We start from the raw sequence: 21,259 nt of genomic DNA on the forward strand, positions 1-21,259 counted from the left end.
GATAGGTAACTTTTGTGCAGCCCTGGGGCGCGCAACAGCTGTTCACTTATTTTGTTTTGGCGGGAATCTCTTGTTTTGGAATTTTTGCGAAATAATTTTGCGATTTGTGCCAAAGAATGAATCAGTATCCCGATGAAGACGAGGAGTTTGAGCTGCAGTACCAGGATGAGTTGGAGTTGCTGGAGGATGTGCCGCACGAGTACGATGCGTACGACGGGCCGAGCACGTCCCGGCAAGCGGCGGCCAAGCAAACGAAAGCAGTCAAAGATGCTTCGCGCTTTGAAAACTCCACCCTCGGCTCCCCGCAGCTGTCGCAGATTACCTTTGGGTCGACTCAAATAGAGAACGATGATGGAGGCGGCGGTGCGGGCGGTGGTCCAGTGAATAGGCGACTCTTTGGCACGCCGAAAGGGCCGCCGGTGGGACGCGGCTGCTCCACGCCATTTCAACGCATGCCGGCCATACAGGAAATGGATGCCACTCTACCCACCAGCAACGGATTCAAAGAAACGGAGGCAGTGCCTCTGCTCAATGCGGCCGCCCAGCAGTTGCAGGAGCTGGGCACGCGTGGCGTGAACAAGCGGCGTCTGGAGCGGGATCTCTTTGGCGACATTGATGATCTCTTCCATGAGACCTACGAAGATCCGCTGGTGAAAAAGGCACGTACCGAGGAGCAGCGTGACAACGAGGCCATTCAGCGGATCGTGGAGCTGCGCCGCAAGAAGCAGGAGTCGACCAAGACCATCCGCAAGGATGATGTCAGTCGTCTGAAGGCCTTGCTCGATTTCCAAAGAAAGAATCTTTCGTACGAGATACCCAACTGGCCGTTTCTGCCCATACAGCGCAGCGATCTAGAGCGCATCTACGTGCGTTTCCACTCGGAAGAGTACGAGAAGCGGCAGCTGGACCTGATCAGCGCTCGGGGCGCAGTTGTGGGCAGTCTGCTGGGCGAGGCCAAAGAAAAAGTCTGGCAGGAGGCCAACGAGCTGGTGAGTTGGATGATTCTATTGGGAGATCAATGATATAACCAGTCCCTTCCTTAGGTACTTCGTCGCCTGGCTCCTGACACACAGCCAGCGATAGCTGCTCCTTCGACTGCAGTCACTGCGGAAACGGGACGCCTCTGGGTGGACAAGTACAAGCCAAGGAAATACATTGACTTGCTCTCGGATGAAATGACCAATAGGAGTCTGCTCTACTGGCTGAAGATGTGGGACAAGGTTGTCTTTGGCAAACCCTTTCACAGCAAACAGGAACAGGAGGCAGTCACAGGCGGAGGCGGAGGACCAGCAGGTGGTGGTGGTGGAGGCGGGGCCAATACCCAGCTAAATAGCTTCAACAAGCGCACGGGAAAATTCGAGTCCAATGGCGGCTGGCGGCAGCGCAAGGCTCGTCAGGCGCTCAACACGAATGTGGATGCCATGGGGCGACCCATGCAAAAGGTGGCCTTGCTCTGTGGTCCCCCCGGTCTGGGCAAGACCACGCTGGCCCACACCATTGCCCGGCATGCCGGTTACAATGTGCGGGAGATCAACGCCTCCGACGATCGCAGTCCAGAGGCTTTCAAACTGGCCCTGGAGAACGGCACACAAATGTCCTCAGTTCTCAATGCAGACAAGCGACCCAATTGCATAGTTCTGGGTGAGTACGAACCATCTTGTGCCTTCAATGTTTACTTTACATAACATTTCCTCTTTGCCTTCAGATGAAATCGATGGTGCTCCGCGTCAATCGATTGAATATCTGGTCAAATTCGTCAACGATGATGTCCACAGCAAGGCGAAAGCCAAGGGGGCCAAATCGGAGCACAATGTCCTGCGACGACCCATTATCTGCATATGCAATGATATTTACGATCCAGCCCTGCGGCCACTCCGCCAGATAGCCTTTGTGGTCACCTTCCCGCCCATAGATGCAGCCCGTCTCGCCGAGCGGTAAGAAGCTTATTAGCTTATTCTTCGATCGATGATGGTGATGATCTCTTTACAGGTTGGGCAAGATTGCCCAGAAAGAGCAGCTAAAAACCAACTTCGGATCACTGATTACGCTCGCTGAAAAGTCGGGCAATGATGTCCGTAGCTGCATCTCCTCCATGCAGTTCTTCAAGTAGGCCACCCCAACATTATTTTCAGTCCCATTTTAGCTAAATGAATACCCATTTTAGTGCCCAAAAGCAGAGTCTGACGCTACAGGATGTGCTGAACAACAACCTGGGACAGAAGGATCGGCATCAGAGTCTGTTCACTGTGTGGGACTCCATTTTCAGAGTAATTTTTTGTCATTTCAATGCTCTTCAGCGTGATTTTACATAGAATATTTTCAGATACAACGTCCCAAGAAACAACTGCAGACGGACACTAATGGCACTGGCGATGAGCCCGCTTTGGTTACAATGACCAACATGTCCGTGGCCACGCGAGTGCGCAATGTTATGGATGTGGTCCATTCCAGTGGGGATTACGAAAGGTTCGATTAACGTCTCTTCTCTGTCTATAAAAGTGTCATCATATTTCCTTTCCATTCTGGTAGACTCACTCAAGGCGTGTACGAGAACTATCTGCAGCAAAAGATGCCCGATCCAAATTTTACGGGCGTTTGTGAGGCCTTGAATTGGTTCTGCTTTACGGACATACTGCAGCAGCAGATCGGCAGGCAGCAGAACTACAGTATCTATCCATATTTGCCGTACGGCTTTGTCGTCTGGCATTTACTCTTTGCCACACTGGCCTGGCCGAAAATTTCATTTCCCACGCGTGGCTTTGAGGTAAGATGATGCAAAAAGATGATGACTGCATGGCCCCGAGCCACATTATTTCTTTTCATCGCTGAATGCAAGACGAGTGACGAGCAGGCTCTCCTTTGAGGCAGGCTCATGTATTATGCAGGCATCATTAGCTGGAGCAAACATCCCCAGCAAGGACCATTGGAAAGTGCATAATCAACACAATCAAGCCATGTAATTTCTTGTCCATTATGTGCCTCAAATGCAATCACAAGATTAATGAGAGTTCTGCATAGATTTCGCACTGTGTACACAAAGCCAAAGCCACCACAAAATCCACATTTCCTTCTTTGCAGTTCACACAGAAGAGCACTACACAGCGCAACATCTTTCAGGCCTTGCGCAAAGGTGTCACCCCCTCCGCTGTGGGTGTGGGTCATGGCAGGATTCTGCTGCTGGATACTGTGCCCATGCTGAAGAGGATTTTGTCGCCGCAATTGCGCTCGGTAACGGTGAAGCTGCTGTCCCCCAAGTGAGTGTCTATCTCCTTTGTTGGATCCATCTTTTAGATCTTTTTATTAACGCTATTATTTCTTTCAGGGAACTGCAAGACTTGAATCACACCATTGAGGTGATGCTGGATCTCGGCGTGACATTTGTTCAGGTCAAGTCCCTGGAAGGACATTATGTGTTTCAACCAGAGCCCGATCTCGATGTACTCATCGCATTTCCAGGTTAATAATGAACACAACATCAAGAAATTTCTCTTCTTAATTGTTTGGCTATGTTTTTGATAGGATTTCCTGGCCTCACTGTATCCTACTTCGGTCGCCAGCTACTAGCCCGCGAAGTGGCCCTGGCACGCATCCGTCGAGCGGCCCCCAAAGAAGGAGAGCCATCGGCGGTAGCAGCAGCGTCTGCCGCAAAGAAGCAGGCAGCTAAGACCGCAGCCACATCGCATCTGCCCAATCATTTGCAAACATTGAAACCGAAACCAATTTCCGCTTCGAATGTGCGCAGCAGTGCCCCCAAACAGCAGGTGGGTCCAAGGATTCAGATGCACCATCAAGATTTGCATGTCTTGCATTTACTTAGCAGCAATTTACTTGCAAATTTTCCACGCTAACAAAGAGACTACCATTCGCATACATTTCCCAAGGAGAGCTCACCTTTATGCCCCTTTTAAGGCTTCCTTTTCTCACATTTTCCTCTTTGGGCAAATCCCAGCAAAGCTAATAACCCATAAGGGGATTCAACCGGCATTGTCATCGGGGTCGTAATGTGGGATCACGACAAACCAACATTTATTGCCCATCTTAAACGAAAGCGACTTTGTGGGGTATTTTATGCTGCGAATGCTTCTTGGCTTTCGTTCTAATGCCATACAGTTTATATTTTAGCTTGTTTTTATTCAATTTTCATATGATATATAGTTTATTTGTGCTATCCTAATATTCCTAATATTATAACTTTAATTTTTTTTCAGCTCACTAAAGACTTTTTCGGTCGCGTTACCCACAAAACATCCACAGCTAAACAAATAGATGAAGGTAAGTCATTTACCCGTGTGGTTTCGCATATATATTTTTTTTAAATTGATAATTTTGTGTATTAGCCAAAACCGATGCCATTGTGAAGAGCCCAATTTGGTATCGCTATAAGGAGGGCTTCAACAACGCTGTACGCAAAGACGTTCATCTGCATGAGCTGCTTTAGAAGATCCCTCTTGGAATTTACAAATCCCTGCCTTAAACTAATTTATTAAAACTTTATAAATACTGAAAATGAAAGCCCTTGTCACGGAAGGAATGGCTGAAGACAGTACAACAGATTTATGAGAAATCTAAATATAGTTAAGAACGATAGATAGCCACGATACTTTTAAAAATTCAACACCATTTTCCATTCATTCCAACAATTCGGATCTTCGGTACGATTATATGTATTTTATACGGGTATTTCCAGTCTACTTTTAAACTGGATCTGTGGATCTTATTGTGTCTAGATCTCCGTTGTTAAAGCTTGCACATAACTGAGCTTCGATTAACAGAAGCGCTATTTTCTTATCTTATTATCATATCTTATATACGTCTAAGCTCGCGTGTGATATATATATTTGATATCATATATCCCATAGATGTATGGGAGTGATCAAAGAGCGCTTGGTGTTGGGTAAGGGACATACATATTGTATATCAATATTAATCGCTCACTGGAATGGCTACTGATCGCCACAAAAGCCTTGTCGGCAGAAGTAATTCTAAAGACAAACCGAGGGTCAAACAGCAATTGTATTGCTATGTAGCCTGTGGATGTTGATTAAGCAAATATTTAATTAGTTTCTAGACCACTCTCTGTTCACTTGAATAGATCCCATCTTCCTGGGATTGTATACTCGTATTGTGAATATCTTTCAACTTTTCATCCCATATTTGCCAATGAGGATGAATGTTTTGCTTTAGTAAGCAATACTTATGGCATTTGTGCTGGGCCCTCGTATAGGGCGGCATTTTCTTATCGCTGGGAGCTCGCGACGGGTTGAATCAGCCGACGAGGCATCGCGACTCGACGCACTCACTCACTCAGTTGCCCGCGCGTTGTCCAGATGTCTCGAAGTATGCCTGCGTTCGTCAGGCTATCGCTGGTGCTGGGGCTGGTGCTGCTGTCGCTGGGGAGCCTACAGTCCATAGAGGCACGTTTCTTGCCCCCAGGCCTGCCCGTGATACCGAGTGAGTAGTGGGAGGAAGCGGGTCGGTCCATTTCCGACCCACATTTCTTATGGACTTCTGTTGTGCTTCGTCAGATATTTGTAAGCAGCCACCGCCGCGGTCTCTGGGTATTTGCACCATCCAGATCGAGGGCTTCTACTACGATCCCGCCACCTTGGACTGCCAGATGTACTCGATTGGGGCATGCCACTCGACGCCGGGCCAGAGCTTCGGCGATATCCAGGACTGCGTCGCCACCTGTGTCCATGGCGTTAGACGCAACAAGGATTTGTATGTGAACGAAGGTTGAGATGATTACGATTCGGAGAGAGTTTGTTGAATAAAAAATATCAGCATCGCGTCAGCGTCTGAACAGCTAACAAATTGCGTCTAATCCGTAATCTATAAATTCTGGGAATGTTCTGTTCTGCCCCCTCATGACCCGTGAGGTAATTGTATTTATTTTGTAGCACTATCGGATTTATTGGCTATGTAGCATGTGGCTTGACAGTTCGCACAAGTCGCTTGAACATTGAACAAGACTAGGATCATTATATTGTATGTACTCTATAAGCAAAGGAGTGCGTTCGGCTTGGCAGAAGATCTATAAAGACTAGGAGTATCTATTTGGAAACATTTGATATGAACGATGTGTATCCAATAGCGATATTTAGTGAGGAATTACATTCCATACATTCCTTAAATTTTCTTGCTGGAAATCTGTAAACTCTTTCTTAATTTTTGACATTAGTGGACTGTTTTGTAGTTAGTTTTCATCATGGCACGGGATTTCGTGGTTTAGAGATCTATGATTTTCCGAATATATGTTTTATGAACTCTTTTTTTAAGCACTAGATGGCTTTTGTACATCTATATAATTATTGGCTTTTCATATGGAATATCTGATGTGTTCTATGAGCTGTATAGTAAGTGTATCACCAATTCGATTTGTCTGTACTTTTTGGCCTATCATTTTGTTGTATTTTTGTTTCGTTGGGAGCACCTCGATGATTATTTCGGCCTTCTGCAACAGGCACTCGCCAGTTTTAGCCGGAAAGTCAATCCTCGTTCCCGTCCTCATCGACTACATCATGAGCATCATTATTGATCACATGCAAAAAGCGCTGGACGCGGCGTAGTGTCATGTCGTTTTGGGCCTTATCAGTTATCGGTGGCAGCAGCAGCAGCAGCAGCAGAAGCAGCAGCTGCGGCAGCGACGGCGGCAGAAGCGGCCTGATTACAAATATGTGTGCCTTCTGGTGGCTTTTGTTCGAGGTTTCGAGTCGAGTTCGCGACAATCCAAACGCCAGACGCTCCAGCTCCATTCAGTGACCAAAACTGTGGTATAGAAATTGCGTTTTTTCTTGTGTCTCTTGCGAAAAATTTCCAAAATTACCTCAGCCAAAGTCCAGAAAGGACCACTACCACTTGGAGAAGGGAAAATATTTCATACCTGCAAACAGAAATTGCAAAAAACCGAACGATAATCCCTTGGTTGTTGTCTGAATTTTTCGACTTGGGTTCGTGGACTGTAGCTGAACTTTGCAGACCTTTTGGGTATAAAAAACCCATCAATTTCATTCAGAAATCAAGAAAACGAAATACGAAACATTGCCAGACGGACGTGTGTAGATCGGTCGATCATCGGCAATAGCTATATACTAGAGGTTGAAATCCCAATCGTTGTAGAATCGACAGACACTACGTTCGGTCTCTTATATATGGCGACGAGCGGCTGCTGCGCATTTGTACTCGCATTTGACTTAAAAAACAACAGAATTGGCAGTGTTTCCATTACCAGAGAGAGTAAAACTGTACCAGCGGCCACAGAGCTGTATCAACTGTGCCAGAGCTGACAGTGGAAAAGTATACAGTTAAACCAAAAGGAATATCAGATCTGATCAGCTTCTCGAGGAGGAGAGTTTAAAAAGGTTAGAAAAAGGTGGATACTTCCAATCCGCGATTCAAAAGTATTCCCAAAATGAAAGCCAACAGCCAACTGAGGATAACCGTGTGGCTCTGTGTGATCCTGACAATGATCCAGGACCAACCTATCGAGGCACGCTCCCGTAAGTGTTTTCTGAAAGTGTTTTCATATTCCCACAATGTTCCAACTAATTTTGTATAATTTTCTGATTAGGTGATCTCTGCACGGTGCAGCCCAGCACAAATGGACTCTGTGTGCCGAGCACTTTGGGAATCTACTTTGATGTGGAAACGCAGCATTGCCGATTTTTGGGCTGCGGCAACAAGCGGCTCTTCGCCAGCCTCGAGGACTGCGAGAAGATATGCAACAGCATAAAACATGTTAAGTGGCGCAGTCGATCTGGTGGCAATGAAACCACAAAATGAATATACGTTAAGGATTTTTTTGTTTGAAACAATTCTGTTTGCGTTGTTTTTAATACTCGTGTCTCGTATCCAAATTCAAATATCACGGCAGCTAAACTCGCACTCGGCCTTGTTCGTAAAGCGATTGTCGTTACCGCCACATCCGCCGTAGATGAAGGGCTCGCACTGTCGCTTCAGGGGATTGTAGGCATAGCTCTCCACATAGCCAAAGCACCTTCCACTGATCGTCGGCTGCAGGCACAATTTCACTGTACGATTATATAAATTAATTACAATTAGTAAGAAATATTATATTGTTCAATGGTTCTTCTACCTCGCTTCGAGGCTGCATCTGTCTGTGGCAGTGGGATGATCACTTGCAGCAATAGCCAGTACCCCAGACCCACAAGGAGCCATCGAGCATCCATCATGTCATCTATTTGGCAGAGAATCCACTCTCAGACACTCATTCAGTCAACCGTCACGTTCTTTGGCCAGCAACTCACTGAGCATCAAACGGGGCTCAGGCTGTCTCTCCGCCGATTTGTGTGTTTACAAATTCGTTCAAATGTTGTTATGCTTTGTTTTTTTGCCAGCATTCAACATTGACCAAGTTAATGGCAAAGTGTGGAGAGGTTAGGCAGTGGAAACAAAGGTGCTACCTACTCGGCTGGCACGATGCTTAGACTTTGGAGATCTGAAGGCAATTAGTCTGTATTTTCCTATATCATTGTGAGAACAAGGTACAAAAATTCTCTGAAAAGCGTATGTTTGAGTGCGTAAAAGGTTCTTCATTCGATCGATTAGAAAACTATATTATTCCGTTATTGTTTGATTGAAAATGTACTTCATTAAATTGAATTCTCTCTTTTTCGTAAGATAATCTTATTTGGTAATTTAATTTATTCAAAAGGTAGCCCACGTTACGTGATTTTAAATCTATGTATATTTTTTATCGATATGTGATCAAGCAATTACAATTGCTCTCTCAAAGTACTGGGGACATCATATATTGATGATAGTGAATAAGATAGTCCTATTCCTTTTCTCTTATATTCTGTCTCCTCTGTTTTTCACCTATACGATCTATAGAGATCAGCATCCTATATGCCTTACCAAACGAATATACCCTACAATCGCTCTCATAATAAACACCGCTCGCACAGAGAGATGACGTAAAAAAGACTTGACGGCAAATGGCAACAAAAACAAAAACATGTTCCGCATATCAATGGCAACAACAATTCGAATCTCTCAATACAAAATAACAAGTGTATCTGTATGGAATATATACATATATATGTACGTACTAAAGATTGACAATGTTGGTGGACTGCCAGCGAGAAACGAGATTTCAATTTCAGTTTCAATTTGAGTTTCGGTTTCAACGTTGAGGTTGAGCTTCAGAGAGGAATAAGAATTTACAGTGTTTTTTGCTCTCTCTGTCTCTATGTCTCTCTCGTTGGCTTGCTCACCCTCTATTTCTTTCTCTCAGTGTACCTCTCTTTCACTCATTTTCACTGGATATCTCTGGGGTTTCCGCCCCACGGCTATGGTAATCGAGAGACTCTGGGGACTCTGTTTGGGCCGTCACTCGTTTAAGGTCTGGTTAATTGAATCAGGCAATAAATACCGATTTGGCACAGGGCATTTTCTCTAGTCCAAGTCCCTAATTTAGTAATTAAACGTAGTTCAGAGATAGAGGGAGAGAGAGACAATTAACATCTGGGCGCTCAGAACGGGCAACATTTCAATTATTTCAAGTAAATTAAACAGTTAACTGAATTGTCACCTCAGACAGACATTTTCACACACATGAGCGTCACATTTTGGCCACTCCATTCCCGTCCATTCCATCACTGGCCCCTCACTCTCACTGTCCTTGTGAGCTAATGAATAAATAGTACTCCCTCTACGGATAACACCTCATCAACATCATCATACTCGTACCATCAAGAAGGAGGGCCATGCCATGTCTCATCATTGAGCGATAATTGAATTTGCGCCATGTATTAACACCTGCTAACGTTTTGTGTTGACCATCTTGTCTTGGCCCTAATATGACTCTAATTATGACTGCTGCCCCGAGCCCTGAGCCCTGATGAGCTGCAGCTGGAGCATGTCTGTCATAGTCCTTTACTCTCTTCAGTACAGACAATTGGCAATGCAATTTTAATGAGCCCCTCGGAGTGCAATACTCGTACAGATAATATTTGTCTCAGCTAGCATTAGCCATGCCCAACTTGAGTCCCTTACTTGAAATTTGCTATGCAAATTGTTGCAGTTAATGTTAATGTTAATGGCAGAGCTCATGTGTTGCTGTTATACCCACATTACACGACACATTACCCAGACCTACGCCCAATCAAACGCATTCGGGAAACACTTACACTACGTGCCCAAGCATCTAAGTTGTCTTCTTTCTTTTTTCCAAGTGCTAATTGGTTATTCATCTGTCAATCAGCTGATAAATTCTACTCAGTTGTGATGGGAATATATAATTGGCAAAAAAACACAGCTATTGATTTTATTCCTCATCTCAATCTCGGTATCAACCTTGAACGATTCGGGGAATTTTTTATATTCTTGGAAAATCTAAAGGGAAAAAAGAAGCAGTTCTCTTAATCTTGGAATCGAAAATATTTGTCTGTCGTTAAATTCTGGCTGCTTAAAGCGTAATAGATTGTAACATCTTTTTTCAGCTGGGAAATTCCGGGTTTCATTATTATTATTTAACCTATTTCGCGTTTAGTGAAAGGAGTTCTAAGTATTCTAGACTTCAGGGCAATCACCGGGACTATTTCAATTTCCCATTTAATTTTGTTTTCTCAACATTCAACAGAGTTTCTTCAATTTTAGAAGAAATTAACTAGTGATGAATATGACGGGTGGATTGTAGATGAAATATAAGCAAACGTTTTTTTTTAGGACCTGTTGGAAAACTATCTCATTTTTCAGAACAATCCCAATACATATATGAGTTTTAGTTCCTTTTTATTTTTCCTCCATCTCTAACCTTCGAGAGCCAGCACATCATCATACTATATGTAAATCTCTCTATTTATATAAATCACATAATTAATATTTCTCGCGCTCAATTTGAGTTAAACGCTTCGCTTAGCTTAGCACAGGGCAAACATGAGAGAGAGAGAGGGAGAGAGAGATGAGAGCTACACCTATACTGCTATAACCATCACTGAACTCGGCTCAAAATCTGAATATAGAACATTTCGTTCAGTTCAGTTCACATTTGCAGCTATTAACGATCAGTTATCAGTACCACAGACAAAGGCAAAATCATGCGGATGACCCAGTTGTTGTGCTTTGGAGCGACACTTCTTTTGTTCAGCCTGATGCAACAGACACAGGCGGCAGCCACATCCAGCAAAAATAGCAATAATCCGGGAATAGTAGCCCAGATACAGCCCAATCCAGTAGGAAATCAGGCTCCCAATCCGACCACAGTGAAACCCCAACAGCAGCGACAACAGCAAGGTTCGTTTGGTCGTTCCATATTCCTATGACACAATTTAGAGCCAATATTCCCCTAATCCTACAACAGATGCCAAGTGCCTGCAACCCTTGGACCCAGGTCCCTGCCGCATGAGTCTGGATCGATTCTACTACAACAAGGATACAAATTCGTGTCAGACCTTCAAGTTTGGTGGTTGTCGGGGCAATGACAATCGCTGGGGCTTCCGTCAGACCTGCGAGGATGCTTGCCTCATCAAAAAGTGAACCAAGATCAGTGGACGATCGATCCATTGATTATAGAGATTTATAGAGAAAAAATATGCATCCAACAAAGGAATTAAAAGAGCGAAGGAATTTTTTCAGTTAATAAATGTTGTCAAAAAAGCCATAAAATATAACAATCCCAAGTAGAGAACATCGATTACATCGTACTTATATTATAAGAACTATAGGTTTCAGTCTTTCCCCAAGAACATTCATCGTATCTATTTGCAATTTGTCGGGCCTACAAATAAGCACAAGCCCTTTCGTGTTCGCAGTTGATCAATCACTTAGTGAGACGTGAAAACACCTGATAATCACCTGGTGATCCATTGGTTCACACCACACCCCGTTCCGCCTTCTTTACGTGACTATCGTAGCTATCATCGAGCTGTGCGGAAACTACTCGCTTGTTCGTATCGGAATATGATTTTATATACTTAGCATATCAAAAGCCGGGCCATTATTAATATGTTGGCTATTGGCTGGAGCATTGAACTGCAGCGAAGGTTGGACACTGCGAAAGTTTCTCGGAACAGACAGAGTCGTCTGAGCGACATCGGTGCCGTGATTTACATGCGACAACGAATCAGTTGGGCAAATACTCCAATCCGATCCGATATAAAAAAGGCACACAAAAAGAGCAATAGCTATGGAGTACGTGAGCGGGTGTTGGCGGCTCCGGTGACGCACCACGATATATGAGTAGTATGAGGGGTATTTAAGCCTCGTTACGGCACAGTGCTGTTGTCATTCGCAGTCGCCCAACGGAAACGAAATGTGCTACAGATACAGCTTTATTCTGGTCATCGCCAGTGCCCTACTCCTGGTGAGCACCCTCGCAGCCCCACCCTCCGATGTGGTCGTTGAGAAGCAGGACTCTGTTTCGGGAGAGAAAGTTGTGGATGTTCCCGAGGATTGCCACCAGCCCAAGGAGACGGGACGCTGTTTTGCCCTATTCTATCGGTATGCCTACAATGTGGATACCCAGGCCTGCGAGGAGTTCGTCTATGGAGGATGTGCCGGTAATGGAAACAACTTCGAGAGCAAGGATCTGTGCGAGAAGGCCTGCCTGGGCCGTGCGGCAGTCACTGAAATCTCTGCGACCACAGAACCACAGAGCAGCGACAGTGATGTGACTACGGAGAGCAGCGGTGGCAGTGCCTAAACTATAGTTTATTTAGCGCATAGTATATAGGTTTATTAATGGCCTCCCGACCAAGCAATTAAGTCATCTCCCATCCCCACACAAATGTAGTACCTACCCACAATACACATACAAACTATGTATATTTACTTAGTATTTTAACAAGCACTTGTTAATGACCCTCGCGGTTCACGAGCACATCGATAAGCAGCCCGTGTTCCAGTCTGCGAAAGCGTATATAGCTCGGTGTTAGACCTTCGATGGGCATTAGTCGTCGTTCCACAGCAGCTGGAAGAGTTTGTACTGTCAAAAAATCAATTCCACAATGAAGTTCCTTGCTATTTTCGGCCTGATATTTGCCCTGCTGGGCCTAACCCTGGCCTTGAAGGATCGTAAGTCTACAGGGAGAGATTCAATTCGAAACAGATTGCCATTCCCAACTTGAATGTTCTCCTTTTTAGCCATCTGCGGGCTTGAGGCTGGCGTCGATGGCAATGGTCTGATCAAGTGCGCTGCGTTCATGCCGAAGTGGAGCTACTACGCCGACAGCAATCAGTGCTCGGAGTTCGTCTATGGCGGCTGCGGTGGCAACGATAATAAATTTGGCAGCCAAGCGGAATGTGAGGAAAAGTGCAAGGAATAACTAATCCCCTACCCCATTTCGACTCTGATATGATTTACATATGAGAAATAGAATAAAGTGTTTTATTGAATTACAATTTGAATTACTAGATTACATTGGATATATTCATTGCGTTAATGGGAAAAACATTCCACATTGAAATCTTTCAGAATTAAGGAAACTTTTTGTTTGGGAAGACAAAAAAGAATCCCTAAAACTATTGTGAAATTTGTGAAAAATAGATAATTCATGTAAACATAAAAGTTCACCTATTTTTTTACATTTAGAGAAATTTACAAGCCCCAAAATATAAAGAATGTTCTGATCAACCAGAATAAAGAAGATAAGTTCCACCTACGTCTCGCCGCCTCTCTGTGTCTCTCTCCACCGCTTGCTCTCTCCCAGTGAGACCCGTACTCGTACTCTTCTGAGGCTACTGTTTTAAGCTCGGATGACCTTATTGAGAAGACCGAGTCTATCAAAATTTCCTTGGGAACATGTAAGATTAATGAATCTGGTGAACATTGTCGGAATCAGATTACAGTATGAGTTTTTCTCCCTAATGATCACACAATGATAATGTGAGTTCGGAGACTTAATAGAATGAACACCGAGTTACAACACGGCGCTCGTCTAGGTTAAGGGTTGGCTGATTACATTCATTGTAATTTCGTATAAAGTGTGCAACTGTTCCCTAGGTTTAGCTCAGTTTACATTTCTCTCTGTTAGCTTAAAGTTCTCGATAATCACATTAAAATGAAGTTCCTGCTGCTGCTGGTTGTGTTCGCTACCTTTGTGGCTAGTTCCTTGTGCCTGAAGAACGGTCTGTCCTCCTGAGATTTCATGCTGTCCTATAACTGAAGTATATCCTTTGATTTCAACAGACATTTGTGGACTTCCATATTCCCAGAATGGAGATGGGGTTAGGGCCTGTCTGGCCTACATTCCCAGTTGGTCCTACAATGGAAGGGCATGCGAGGAGTTCATTTATGGCGGATGCGGTGGCAATGATAATCGCTTCAATTCTCAGGCTGAATGTGAAGCTAAGTGTTTGGAATAAATTTTGTAGTGACTTAAAGTGAAAAATAAATGAGTGGGACTTTCCCCAATCAACAAAATAACACCATAAAAGACCACCCGTGTAATCTTGCTCGTTGAGCAATCCAATTTTGACCAAAACTAAGTTATTCTCGTTGGGGAATACTTCTAGAATCAAAGGAGAATCTTTCTCGAAGATTTGTTTGAATTTAATTGTTTGAAGAACTTACTTCCGTTTTGGTACTTTCTTTTGGAAGAGAAAAGTGTGAAAGATGAATGAATCTCAAGAACATTTTCGGAAGCATAATATTTCTCCCTACGATAGTGCGAGTTCGGAAGATTAATGTTATGCAACCTGCCATTAAACGCAATTCAACACGGTGCTTGTCTAGGTTCACGAGTGGGTTATTAGGTGATTTACATTCATAAGAATTTTGTATAAGTTGTGCAACTGTTCCAAAGTTGTAGCTCAGTTTACTTTTCTCTCTGGTAGGTTGAAGTTATCGAAAATCGCTTTTCAATGAAGTTCTTGCTGCTGTTGGTTGTGTTTGCCACGTTTGTGACCAGTTCCTTGTGCCTGAAACACGGTCTGTCCTGTTGGGATTTCGCACTTTCCTGTAACTGAATTATATCCTTTGATTTCGACAGTCATTTGTGCACTTCCACATTCCAAAAATGGAGATGGAAATAAGGCCTGTATGGCCAACTTTCCCAGTTGGTCCTACAATGGAAAGGAATGCGTGAGGTTCATTTATGGCGGCTGCGGTGGCAATTTAAATCGTTTCCCATCTCAGGCTCGATGTGAACTGTGGTGTAAGGAATAAGTTTTGAGCGCATCAAAGTGCTAAATAAATGAGTGGAAGTTTCCACAATGAATGTATTTTGAAACAGTGGAAACGTGGTTATTGGAAACTAGGTTATTCTCAATAGAGAATGCTTCTCGACTCAAAGTAGTATGTTATTCAGGTCTGTATTGTTTTCCGTCCCATAAAAATTACCATTGTAATATGATGTACTGTTGCGCCAACAACAATTAAACGTATGCCGTATCATTTTGTATAAATTGATCGACTCTTGTCTCAGTAAAATTCAGTTAAGTTTTGTCCCTTAGGTTCTTAACAACCCAATCGCATCATGAAGTTCCTGCTGATCCTGGTTGTGTTGGCTGCTCTTACGGCCAGTTCCTTAGCAATGAAGAACGGTCTGTCTTCTTGAGGATTCCTTATTTTCTATAACCGAATATCCTTCGATTTCTGCAGATATCTGTGCTCTTCCGCACTCCCAAAAAGGATTGTGTAGGGCGCTGATGCGCAGATGGTCTTATGATGCGGCGAACAGGGTGTGCACACGTTTCATCTACGGCGGCTGCGGTGGCAACGCCAATCGCTTCGAATCGCAGCGTGAATGTGAGGCAACATGTATGGAGTAAATTTCAGCAATAAAATCGTCAATAATACTGTATAAATGTGTTCTTTGACAGCCATTCAGATCAAGATTGTTTTCAATTGTCATTCATTGTTGACAGAACCCTTTCGCCATCAGAAAATTCACTTAATTATGAGTTTCCAAACCTTTTCATCATCTGCTGACTGCCTTTTGTTGTGTCTGGCTAAAGCAATTATTAATTATAATCATACAATTATCATTCATACGAGTGTTGCGGCTGCTATGGGGCTTTCCCCTTGTTTGTGGCGATCGGTAAACAGAGCGAGTTCTCGGTAAAAAATTCGCTGAAAAATACCACGCAAACATCCATTAAGGCGCAATATCGACACAAATATTTACACTAAGCATTACACATTTTTGTGGAGATTTCCCAACAATGTTTTATTTTTGTTTAGCAGTTTGCTCGACTAATCGCTGTGAAGCGGTGCGATAAGCAACAGAATTTTTGTATATATTATTCGACTGTTAGACTCCCAGCTTTAGTTATTTTCTGAATCTTCGAACGAGAAGCTCTCTAGACGATCATCCCATCCTCCAATTATGAAGTTCTTTCTGCTGCTGGCTGTGCTCGCTGTCTTGGTGGCCAATTCTTTGGCTCTGAAAAATGGTCGGTGATCAGCAGAGATCTCTAGACTCAAAAACTCATTCATTCTTTGATTTCCACAGAAGTCTGTGGCCTTGAGCATTCCCGCAATGGGGACGGACGCATTTCCTGTGAGGCTTACATCCCCAGCTGGTCTTTTGATTCTAAGGCTAAAGAATGCGTGAAGTTCATCTATGGCGGCTGTGGTGGCAATGACAATCGTTTCAGTTCTAAGGAGGATTGTGAGGCAAAGTGTTTGGAATAAATACCACAAGTGATATACTCGTTAATTTTGTTGGCATTTTTGATACATTTTTACAACAGATCTAGTTGAAGTATCATCATCAAAAATTATATTAGCATCATTCGAGTTAGGATTTTATTCTTTTCCTTGTACATGTATGGCTCTATATCCGGACTTAAAAATTCCAATATAGCCATAATATTATAAGATCAGATTTGTTTTGATTCGTGTAGTTATTCTTTATTGTATTCTAACGTATTTTTTGGACATCTATTTTTCTTCTAAAAGAAAAGGAAAAATGAATAATAGTATGAATCATTTTTGAATCGAAACAATTTTGCTTGTATTTCTAATGCAGTCATGATCTTTTTTTTGAATTAAACTAAGAATGTTAATAGCATATTGCTATTAAAATCCCTATAGTTCTCATTAAAGATAATGTTCCTGTTTTGGCAAAGTACTCTGAAATATTCCAGCTACTTGCGTTCCTACATAATTGTCTATTTGGAAATACATATTTTTATTACAATCCCAGGGTTCAAGTTTTTACGAATCCCAGCTCAAACAAAGCCAGCTAATCGGAGTGACCCTCTCGTGGGCTGATAAGAGTTCCGGTTTGTTCCGGCCCAGCCTCTGATAATTTCCCAAACATTTGCCATGAATGTTCCGGTCTTGTTTTTAATTTAGAGTAAAAAGTATTTGGTTTTGAGCAGTTGCGAAAAAAAGTTTGTTTGTTTTAAGATTCTTTTTGAAGTTTCAGTAGGTAAAGACACATTTCTTCCCCTTAAAAAATAACTCAAAATTAAACCAAATACTAAACTCTGAAAGTAAAGCTGGTGTGGTTTGCAAAATCAATAAATTGAACTGTTTATTTCATTGAGCAATAATCGCAAAGCGATGTAACCCTCCGCGATCCTGATATGCAATCCGGTTTCGATTGGGGCCTATAAAAGGCCAGCAGACTCTGCCTTCAAAGCACAGTTATCGTTCGTCCGTGCTCCAGTGATCTGCAGTCTTAAAAAAATCAATATGAAATATTTCGCTCTTCTGCTGCTGCTCTGCTGCCTGATGGCAAGTGCTTTGGCCACACTCAAGTCGCGTAAGTTATAGAAGATATAGTATATTCAGGTGATTTGGGACTCATTCGATTCGTATTATAGCTGTCTGTGGAGAGGAGTCTGGAAAGATTGGCGAGTGTAGGGCATCGCTCACGAAGTGGACCTATCGCGAGGATAAAAACGAATGCATTGAATTCTTGTACAGTGGCTGCCATGGCAATAACAATCTTTTTGATACCCAGAAAATATGTGAACAGACCTGTAAGGTTTAAAGCTTTCCTCTTCTACATAAAAGTAGCTTTAATATGAAGAAATGTTTATGATTTTAATGCTAATACAATCATCTTTATTGGAGAAATATTTATGTTTGTTTAGTTTGACTTTTATAGAGCATCACTTGATGCGTGTACCACAAGAAGTCTAGTATATAGATCCTATGTACTTAGGTCGCATTGCATAATCTCTGCTTTGGTTTAAATCTTTACTCATAAATACGAATATAGATGAGCTATCTGCTGACTTTCTAAGTGTATTTCGTCAGAGTCCAGTAAACTCTCTCCGCGATAAGAAACGTCTTGTTCTGTCGCCACCATATGGTACTCGTCTATATAAAGTGATGATGTGGCCTGAGGCAGAAGATCAGACCTGAGTTTGAGTTGCATTCAGAATGAAGTATCTCGGAATTGCAGTCATTGGATTGCTGATCGGCAGCCTAACCAGCGGTGGCTTATTGGTGGAGGCCAAGCCTGGTAAGAATCGTGGGTGCTACATATACCTGTTTAATATCTGAGATATGTATGTCTGATGATAGAGATGTGTACTCAACCCCATTCGAAGGATGGCATGGCACAGGATGGGGCTGCCTGTATGGCCTTTATGCCGGCCTGGACCTATGACGCCAAAAAGAATGCCTGCTCGGAGTTTGTCTTTGGCGGCTGTGGCGGCAATGCGAATCAGTTCTCCTCCCAAGTGGAATGCGAAAAGGCATGCAAGGACTAGCAATGGACAAAAAAAACGCCTAAACAAAAAAATCACTCAAAATATTGAACTCTGAAAAGCAAAGCTTGTTGTGTTTTTTGCAAAAACAATAAATTTCACTATATTTTCAAGGTTTGTTGTTTTTGTTTTTGTTTACCGTTCGAACAAACATCGTGAGGCGAAGCGAAACGACCCTCTGGTGGCCGCCTGATAAGCGATCCGGTTTGAACCTATAAAACGCCGCCATAGACTGCCTTCGACGAACAGTTGGTTTTCGCCAGTCCCTCAGAGAGATCTCCAGTCTTAGGTTTTGAATTTTGAATCAATATGAAGTCTTTCGCTCTTCTGCTGCTGCTCTGCTGCCTGATGGCCAGTGCCTTGGCCGCACTCAAGTCGCGTAAGTTATAGAAGAAAAAAGTATATTCCCATGGTTTGGCACTCATTCGGTTCGTATTATAGCTGTCTGTGGAGAGGAGTTTGGAAAATTGGGCAACTGTAGGTCGCAGCAGAATAAGTGGACCTACCGCAAGGACAGCAACGAGTGCCTTCAGTTCGTCTACAGTGGCTGCCACGGCAACAACAATCTGTTCGACAGCAAGAAAGTATGTGAACAGACCTGCAAGCTCTAGGACACCCCATTAGACACACTATAAGTAGCTGTAATATGAATAAATTTGAAAGATTTGTATCCTAATATGATCATCTTTATTGCGTTTTCTCTTTATGATTAAACTTCAATCGTTAAACTTCAATTAATATTGGCTTGGCTTATGGACTTATAGTAATTAGTGTCTGATTCTGTTGTGATTAGGCTATATATCTGATTTTTCCTATATATAATATATATATTGTGGTATATATGTATGTATATATATATTGTGTGTGTGTGTGTGTGTGTCTGTTTTTTATATATATTTTTTTCATATGCATATATGCTTGTTAATTTGATATTTGTTAATCATTTGAATCGTCTGCTGCTTAGATCAGGGGGTTATCTGAGGAGATAGTTCTCTCTCTCTCTCTATCTCTCTCTCTCTATATCTCTCTCTCTGTGTCTCTCTCGCAGCAATAACTCTACTCTAACTAAGTATCTTTTAATCGTTTTTATAAGTATTGTTTCAAAGTGCTTTATTATTTTTATTTTGTATTTATTTTTGTTGTGGTTTTTTTGTGTATTGTTTACTTTAACTTAGAGTTAAAACTAATGCTTAGATTAATATTTAAATTTCAGATTTAAATAATTTTAATTTTAATTGCACAAATTGCACCCACACTCGCCTCTTTATTCACTCTTGGCATTCACAGAAGCCCCTCCTGATCCTGATCCGGATCCTGGGGAACCTGCCCCACCTGCCACTCCCACTGATGCCGGCTGCTGTTGTGTGGGCGTGGTTGGGGGTGACAGCGTTGCATGTTGCTGTTGGTGGTGCTGCTGTTGCTGTTGCTGCTGCTGCTGCTGTTGATGCTGTTGATATGCCACTGCCGATTCGGCCAGATCCAAGAGCGCAGCGGATGAGCTAATGGCTGATCCTTGTCCTCCTCCTGCTGCCCCACTTGCCACCATGCCGTTCATGGTCATGTCCTGGGCCTCGTGCTTCATCCTCAACGTGTTGTTGTTGTGATTCACGGAATGGGAGTGCGAGTGCGAGTGGGAGTGCGAGTGCTGTCCCAAGGCCGGATGATGGGCAAAGGAGAGTGGTGGCAAATGAAGGCCCGGAAAGGCCAGACCCGCAGCTGCGGCGGCATGCAACGACTGCAGCAGTGCCGCCGAGTGCTCCTGTGCCTTGCGCCGCAGCTCTGCCACGGAGTTGGAGCGTGGATCATGGCCCCCCGATCCCTGGCTGGACTTGGGCGATTCCGGGGAGCTGGCCGCCGAGCTGCTGCTCACAGGGACACTCATCGAGGGTGCCACCCCCGAGGAGGAGGAGGGCGGCAGCGGTGGCGGCTTCAGAGAGCAGCAAGAGCACAGGCTCTGGAAGGGCGAGCAACCTGATGAAAAGATGAAAGATTGACTTTGATTTATCTTCTTGCAGGAGCAGCTGCCTCACGGCTTCCCATCTAATCTGATTATTCGATTATGTTGGGTGCTCTGATTGACTTTTGATCGATTAACGTACCTTTGAGGCCCGGAAAGAGCGGCTGATGCGAGAACTGCGCCGCCAGATGGGGCGGCAGGAAGAGCGGTGGATGGTGGTTCGTGCCACGTTGTGCCGCCGCCGCTGCAGCCGCTGCTGCCACGGCGCTCTGTTCACTCAGCACCGGACGAAAGCCGCAATTGCTGAAAGTGGAAAAAAAATATGTGTTAATGTGTAAATGGATAAGAAAAATTCTCTTAAAATAAGTAAAAGAATCACGGTAAGGGGTCTATGATTGAACCCACGCTTTGTCAATAAGCCACACTGGGAAAGAGAGAGAGGGAGGGAGGGATGAGTCAGAAACTTCCATTCTGTGTTTCTATATCTTGTTGTGGTTACATTTACAAACTATTTGATCGACCCTCGCTGTTCACTTGCACCCATTTACACTGTCAACTGCTTTGCATTTCGCTTCCACGCGCACATTCAACAGAGAACAGAAAAAACAAACAAACAAACGGAGTTTTAATTAACGCTTAATTGAAATAAATTAAAACATTTTTATGCGTAAT

At 43.5% G+C, this 21,259-nt stretch overlaps 15 protein-coding genes across 17 annotated transcripts in view; 13 read left to right on the forward strand and 2 right to left on the reverse strand.

The window, feature by feature from the left end:
• The first annotated feature begins 6 nt into the window (after window positions 1-6).
• cutlet (chromosome transmission fidelity protein 18 homolog) lies at window positions 7-4,615 on the forward strand. Its single transcript, XM_001356644.4, has 12 exons — window positions 7-989; window positions 1,044-1,641; window positions 1,706-1,934; window positions 1,990-2,106; window positions 2,165-2,267; window positions 2,324-2,466; window positions 2,530-2,764; window positions 3,079-3,254; window positions 3,323-3,456; window positions 3,520-3,761; window positions 4,209-4,272; window positions 4,338-4,615. The coding sequence occupies exons 1-12, from the start codon at window positions 117-119 to the stop codon at window positions 4,436-4,438; spliced, it is 3,015 nt and encodes a 1,004-aa protein (XP_001356680.3). The 5' UTR covers window positions 7-116; the 3' UTR covers window positions 4,439-4,615.
• A 666-nt stretch (window positions 4,616-5,281) lies between these two features.
• Window positions 5,282-5,814, forward strand: LOC4817462 (kunitz-type serine protease inhibitor taicotoxin). Its single transcript, XM_001356645.4, has 2 exons — window positions 5,282-5,451; window positions 5,526-5,814. The coding sequence occupies exons 1-2, from the start codon at window positions 5,328-5,330 to the stop codon at window positions 5,738-5,740; spliced, it is 339 nt and encodes a 112-aa protein (XP_001356681.4). The 5' UTR covers window positions 5,282-5,327; the 3' UTR covers window positions 5,741-5,814.
• A 1,198-nt stretch (window positions 5,815-7,012) lies between these two features.
• Window positions 7,013-7,814, forward strand: LOC4816872 (uncharacterized). Its single transcript, XM_001356646.4, has 2 exons — window positions 7,013-7,499; window positions 7,571-7,814. Exons 1-2 carry the CDS (start codon window positions 7,412-7,414, stop codon window positions 7,780-7,782), a joined length of 300 nt encoding a protein of 99 aa, XP_001356682.3. The 5' UTR covers window positions 7,013-7,411; the 3' UTR covers window positions 7,783-7,814.
• LOC4817374 (chymotrypsin inhibitor SCI-I) lies at window positions 7,798-8,376 on the reverse strand. The gene is made up of 2 exons (XM_001356647.3): window positions 8,096-8,376; window positions 7,798-8,030 (listed from the first exon to the last, which is right to left on the reverse strand). Exons 1-2 carry the CDS (start codon window positions 8,190-8,192, stop codon window positions 7,858-7,860), a joined length of 270 nt encoding a protein of 89 aa, XP_001356683.3. The 5' UTR covers window positions 8,193-8,376; the 3' UTR covers window positions 7,798-7,857.
• Window positions 8,377-10,974: 2,598 nt separating this feature from the next.
• LOC6902962 (kunitz-type serine protease inhibitor Hg1) lies at window positions 10,975-11,547 on the forward strand. The gene is made up of 2 exons (XM_002132652.3): window positions 10,975-11,256; window positions 11,324-11,547. Exons 1-2 carry the CDS (start codon window positions 11,061-11,063, stop codon window positions 11,497-11,499), a joined length of 372 nt encoding a protein of 123 aa, XP_002132688.2. The 5' UTR covers window positions 10,975-11,060; the 3' UTR covers window positions 11,500-11,547.
• A 668-nt stretch (window positions 11,548-12,215) lies between these two features.
• Window positions 12,216-12,799, forward strand: LOC4817375 (kunitz-type protease inhibitor 3). Its single transcript, XM_001356648.4, has one exon. The coding sequence runs from the start codon at window positions 12,275-12,277 to the stop codon at window positions 12,662-12,664; it is 390 nt and encodes a 129-aa protein (XP_001356684.3). The 5' UTR covers window positions 12,216-12,274; the 3' UTR covers window positions 12,665-12,799.
• A 21-nt stretch (window positions 12,800-12,820) lies between these two features.
• LOC4817314 (male accessory gland serine protease inhibitor-like) lies at window positions 12,821-13,374 on the forward strand. The gene is made up of 2 exons (XM_001356649.4): window positions 12,821-13,035; window positions 13,105-13,374. The coding sequence occupies exons 1-2, from the start codon at window positions 12,969-12,971 to the stop codon at window positions 13,284-13,286; spliced, it is 249 nt and encodes an 82-aa protein (XP_001356685.1). The 5' UTR covers window positions 12,821-12,968; the 3' UTR covers window positions 13,287-13,374.
• A 556-nt stretch (window positions 13,375-13,930) lies between these two features.
• On the forward strand, window positions 13,931-14,396 carry LOC6902963 (male accessory gland serine protease inhibitor-like). Its single transcript, XM_002132653.3, has 2 exons — window positions 13,931-14,088; window positions 14,150-14,396. The coding sequence occupies exons 1-2, from the start codon at window positions 14,022-14,024 to the stop codon at window positions 14,323-14,325; spliced, it is 243 nt and encodes an 80-aa protein (XP_002132689.1). The 5' UTR covers window positions 13,931-14,021; the 3' UTR covers window positions 14,326-14,396.
• A 351-nt stretch (window positions 14,397-14,747) lies between these two features.
• On the forward strand, window positions 14,748-15,193 carry LOC6902964 (male accessory gland serine protease inhibitor-like). The gene is made up of 2 exons (XM_015180618.2): window positions 14,748-14,890; window positions 14,952-15,193. The coding sequence occupies exons 1-2, from the start codon at window positions 14,824-14,826 to the stop codon at window positions 15,125-15,127; spliced, it is 243 nt and encodes an 80-aa protein (XP_015036104.1). The 5' UTR covers window positions 14,748-14,823; the 3' UTR covers window positions 15,128-15,193.
• LOC117183178 (kunitz-type serine protease inhibitor 2-like) lies at window positions 14,776-15,792 on the forward strand. 2 transcript variants are annotated; one of them, XM_033379291.1, is made up of 3 exons: window positions 14,776-14,792; window positions 15,415-15,504; window positions 15,563-15,792. In XM_033379291.1, the coding sequence occupies exons 2-3, from the start codon at window positions 15,438-15,440 to the stop codon at window positions 15,730-15,732; spliced, it is 237 nt and encodes a 78-aa protein (XP_033235182.1). In that variant the 5' UTR covers window positions 14,776-14,792; window positions 15,415-15,437; the 3' UTR covers window positions 15,733-15,792. The 2 variants fall into 2 exon arrangements, with proteins under 2 accessions (XP_033235182.1, XP_033235181.1); XM_033379290.1 differs by lacking the exon at window positions 14,776-14,792 and having other exon boundaries at window positions 15,243-15,504; window positions 15,563-15,790.
• Window positions 15,793-16,182: 390 nt separating this feature from the next.
• On the forward strand, window positions 16,183-16,622 carry LOC6902965 (male accessory gland serine protease inhibitor-like). Of its 2 annotated transcripts, none has more exons than XM_015180619.2 (2): window positions 16,183-16,356; window positions 16,419-16,622. In XM_015180619.2, exons 1-2 carry the CDS (start codon window positions 16,290-16,292, stop codon window positions 16,595-16,597), a joined length of 246 nt encoding a protein of 81 aa, XP_015036105.2. In that variant the 5' UTR covers window positions 16,183-16,289; the 3' UTR covers window positions 16,598-16,622. The 2 variants fall into 2 exon arrangements, with proteins under 2 accessions (XP_015036105.2, XP_002132691.2); XM_002132655.3 differs by having other exon boundaries at window positions 16,196-16,356; window positions 16,416-16,622.
• A 904-nt stretch (window positions 16,623-17,526) lies between these two features.
• On the forward strand, window positions 17,527-17,996 carry LOC6902966 (chymotrypsin inhibitor SCI-II-like). The gene is made up of 2 exons (XM_002132656.3): window positions 17,527-17,675; window positions 17,737-17,996. Exons 1-2 carry the CDS (start codon window positions 17,606-17,608, stop codon window positions 17,904-17,906), a joined length of 240 nt encoding a protein of 79 aa, XP_002132692.2. The 5' UTR covers window positions 17,527-17,605; the 3' UTR covers window positions 17,907-17,996.
• A 254-nt stretch (window positions 17,997-18,250) lies between these two features.
• LOC4817378 (male accessory gland serine protease inhibitor) lies at window positions 18,251-18,740 on the forward strand. Its single transcript, XM_001356651.4, has 2 exons — window positions 18,251-18,383; window positions 18,446-18,740. Exons 1-2 carry the CDS (start codon window positions 18,302-18,304, stop codon window positions 18,631-18,633), a joined length of 270 nt encoding a protein of 89 aa, XP_001356687.1. The 5' UTR covers window positions 18,251-18,301; the 3' UTR covers window positions 18,634-18,740.
• Window positions 18,741-18,851: 111 nt separating this feature from the next.
• On the forward strand, window positions 18,852-19,316 carry LOC6902967 (male accessory gland serine protease inhibitor-like). Its single transcript, XM_002132657.3, has 2 exons — window positions 18,852-19,009; window positions 19,072-19,316. Exons 1-2 carry the CDS (start codon window positions 18,940-18,942, stop codon window positions 19,239-19,241), a joined length of 240 nt encoding a protein of 79 aa, XP_002132693.1. The 5' UTR covers window positions 18,852-18,939; the 3' UTR covers window positions 19,242-19,316.
• Window positions 19,317-19,582: 266 nt separating this feature from the next.
• Drgx (Dorsal root ganglia homeobox) overlaps window positions 19,583-21,259 on the reverse strand; it is a 31,643-nt gene continuing 29,966 nt past the window's right edge. The window contains exons 7-8 of the mRNA XM_002132658.3: window positions 20,730-20,890; window positions 19,583-20,601 (exon numbers count right to left, since the gene is read on the reverse strand). Of these exons, the coding sequence (XP_002132694.3) occupies window positions 19,895-20,601; window positions 20,730-20,890 (868 nt within the window). The 3' untranslated portion in view covers window positions 19,583-19,894. The remainder of the gene's footprint in view (window positions 20,602-20,729; window positions 20,891-21,259) is intronic.

The sequence above is a fragment of the Drosophila pseudoobscura genome, chromosome 4 (genome assembly GCF_009870125.1).
Source record: "Drosophila pseudoobscura strain MV-25-SWS-2005 chromosome 4, UCI_Dpse_MV25, whole genome shotgun sequence".
NCBI lineage: Eukaryota > Metazoa > Arthropoda > Insecta > Diptera > Drosophilidae > Drosophila > Drosophila pseudoobscura.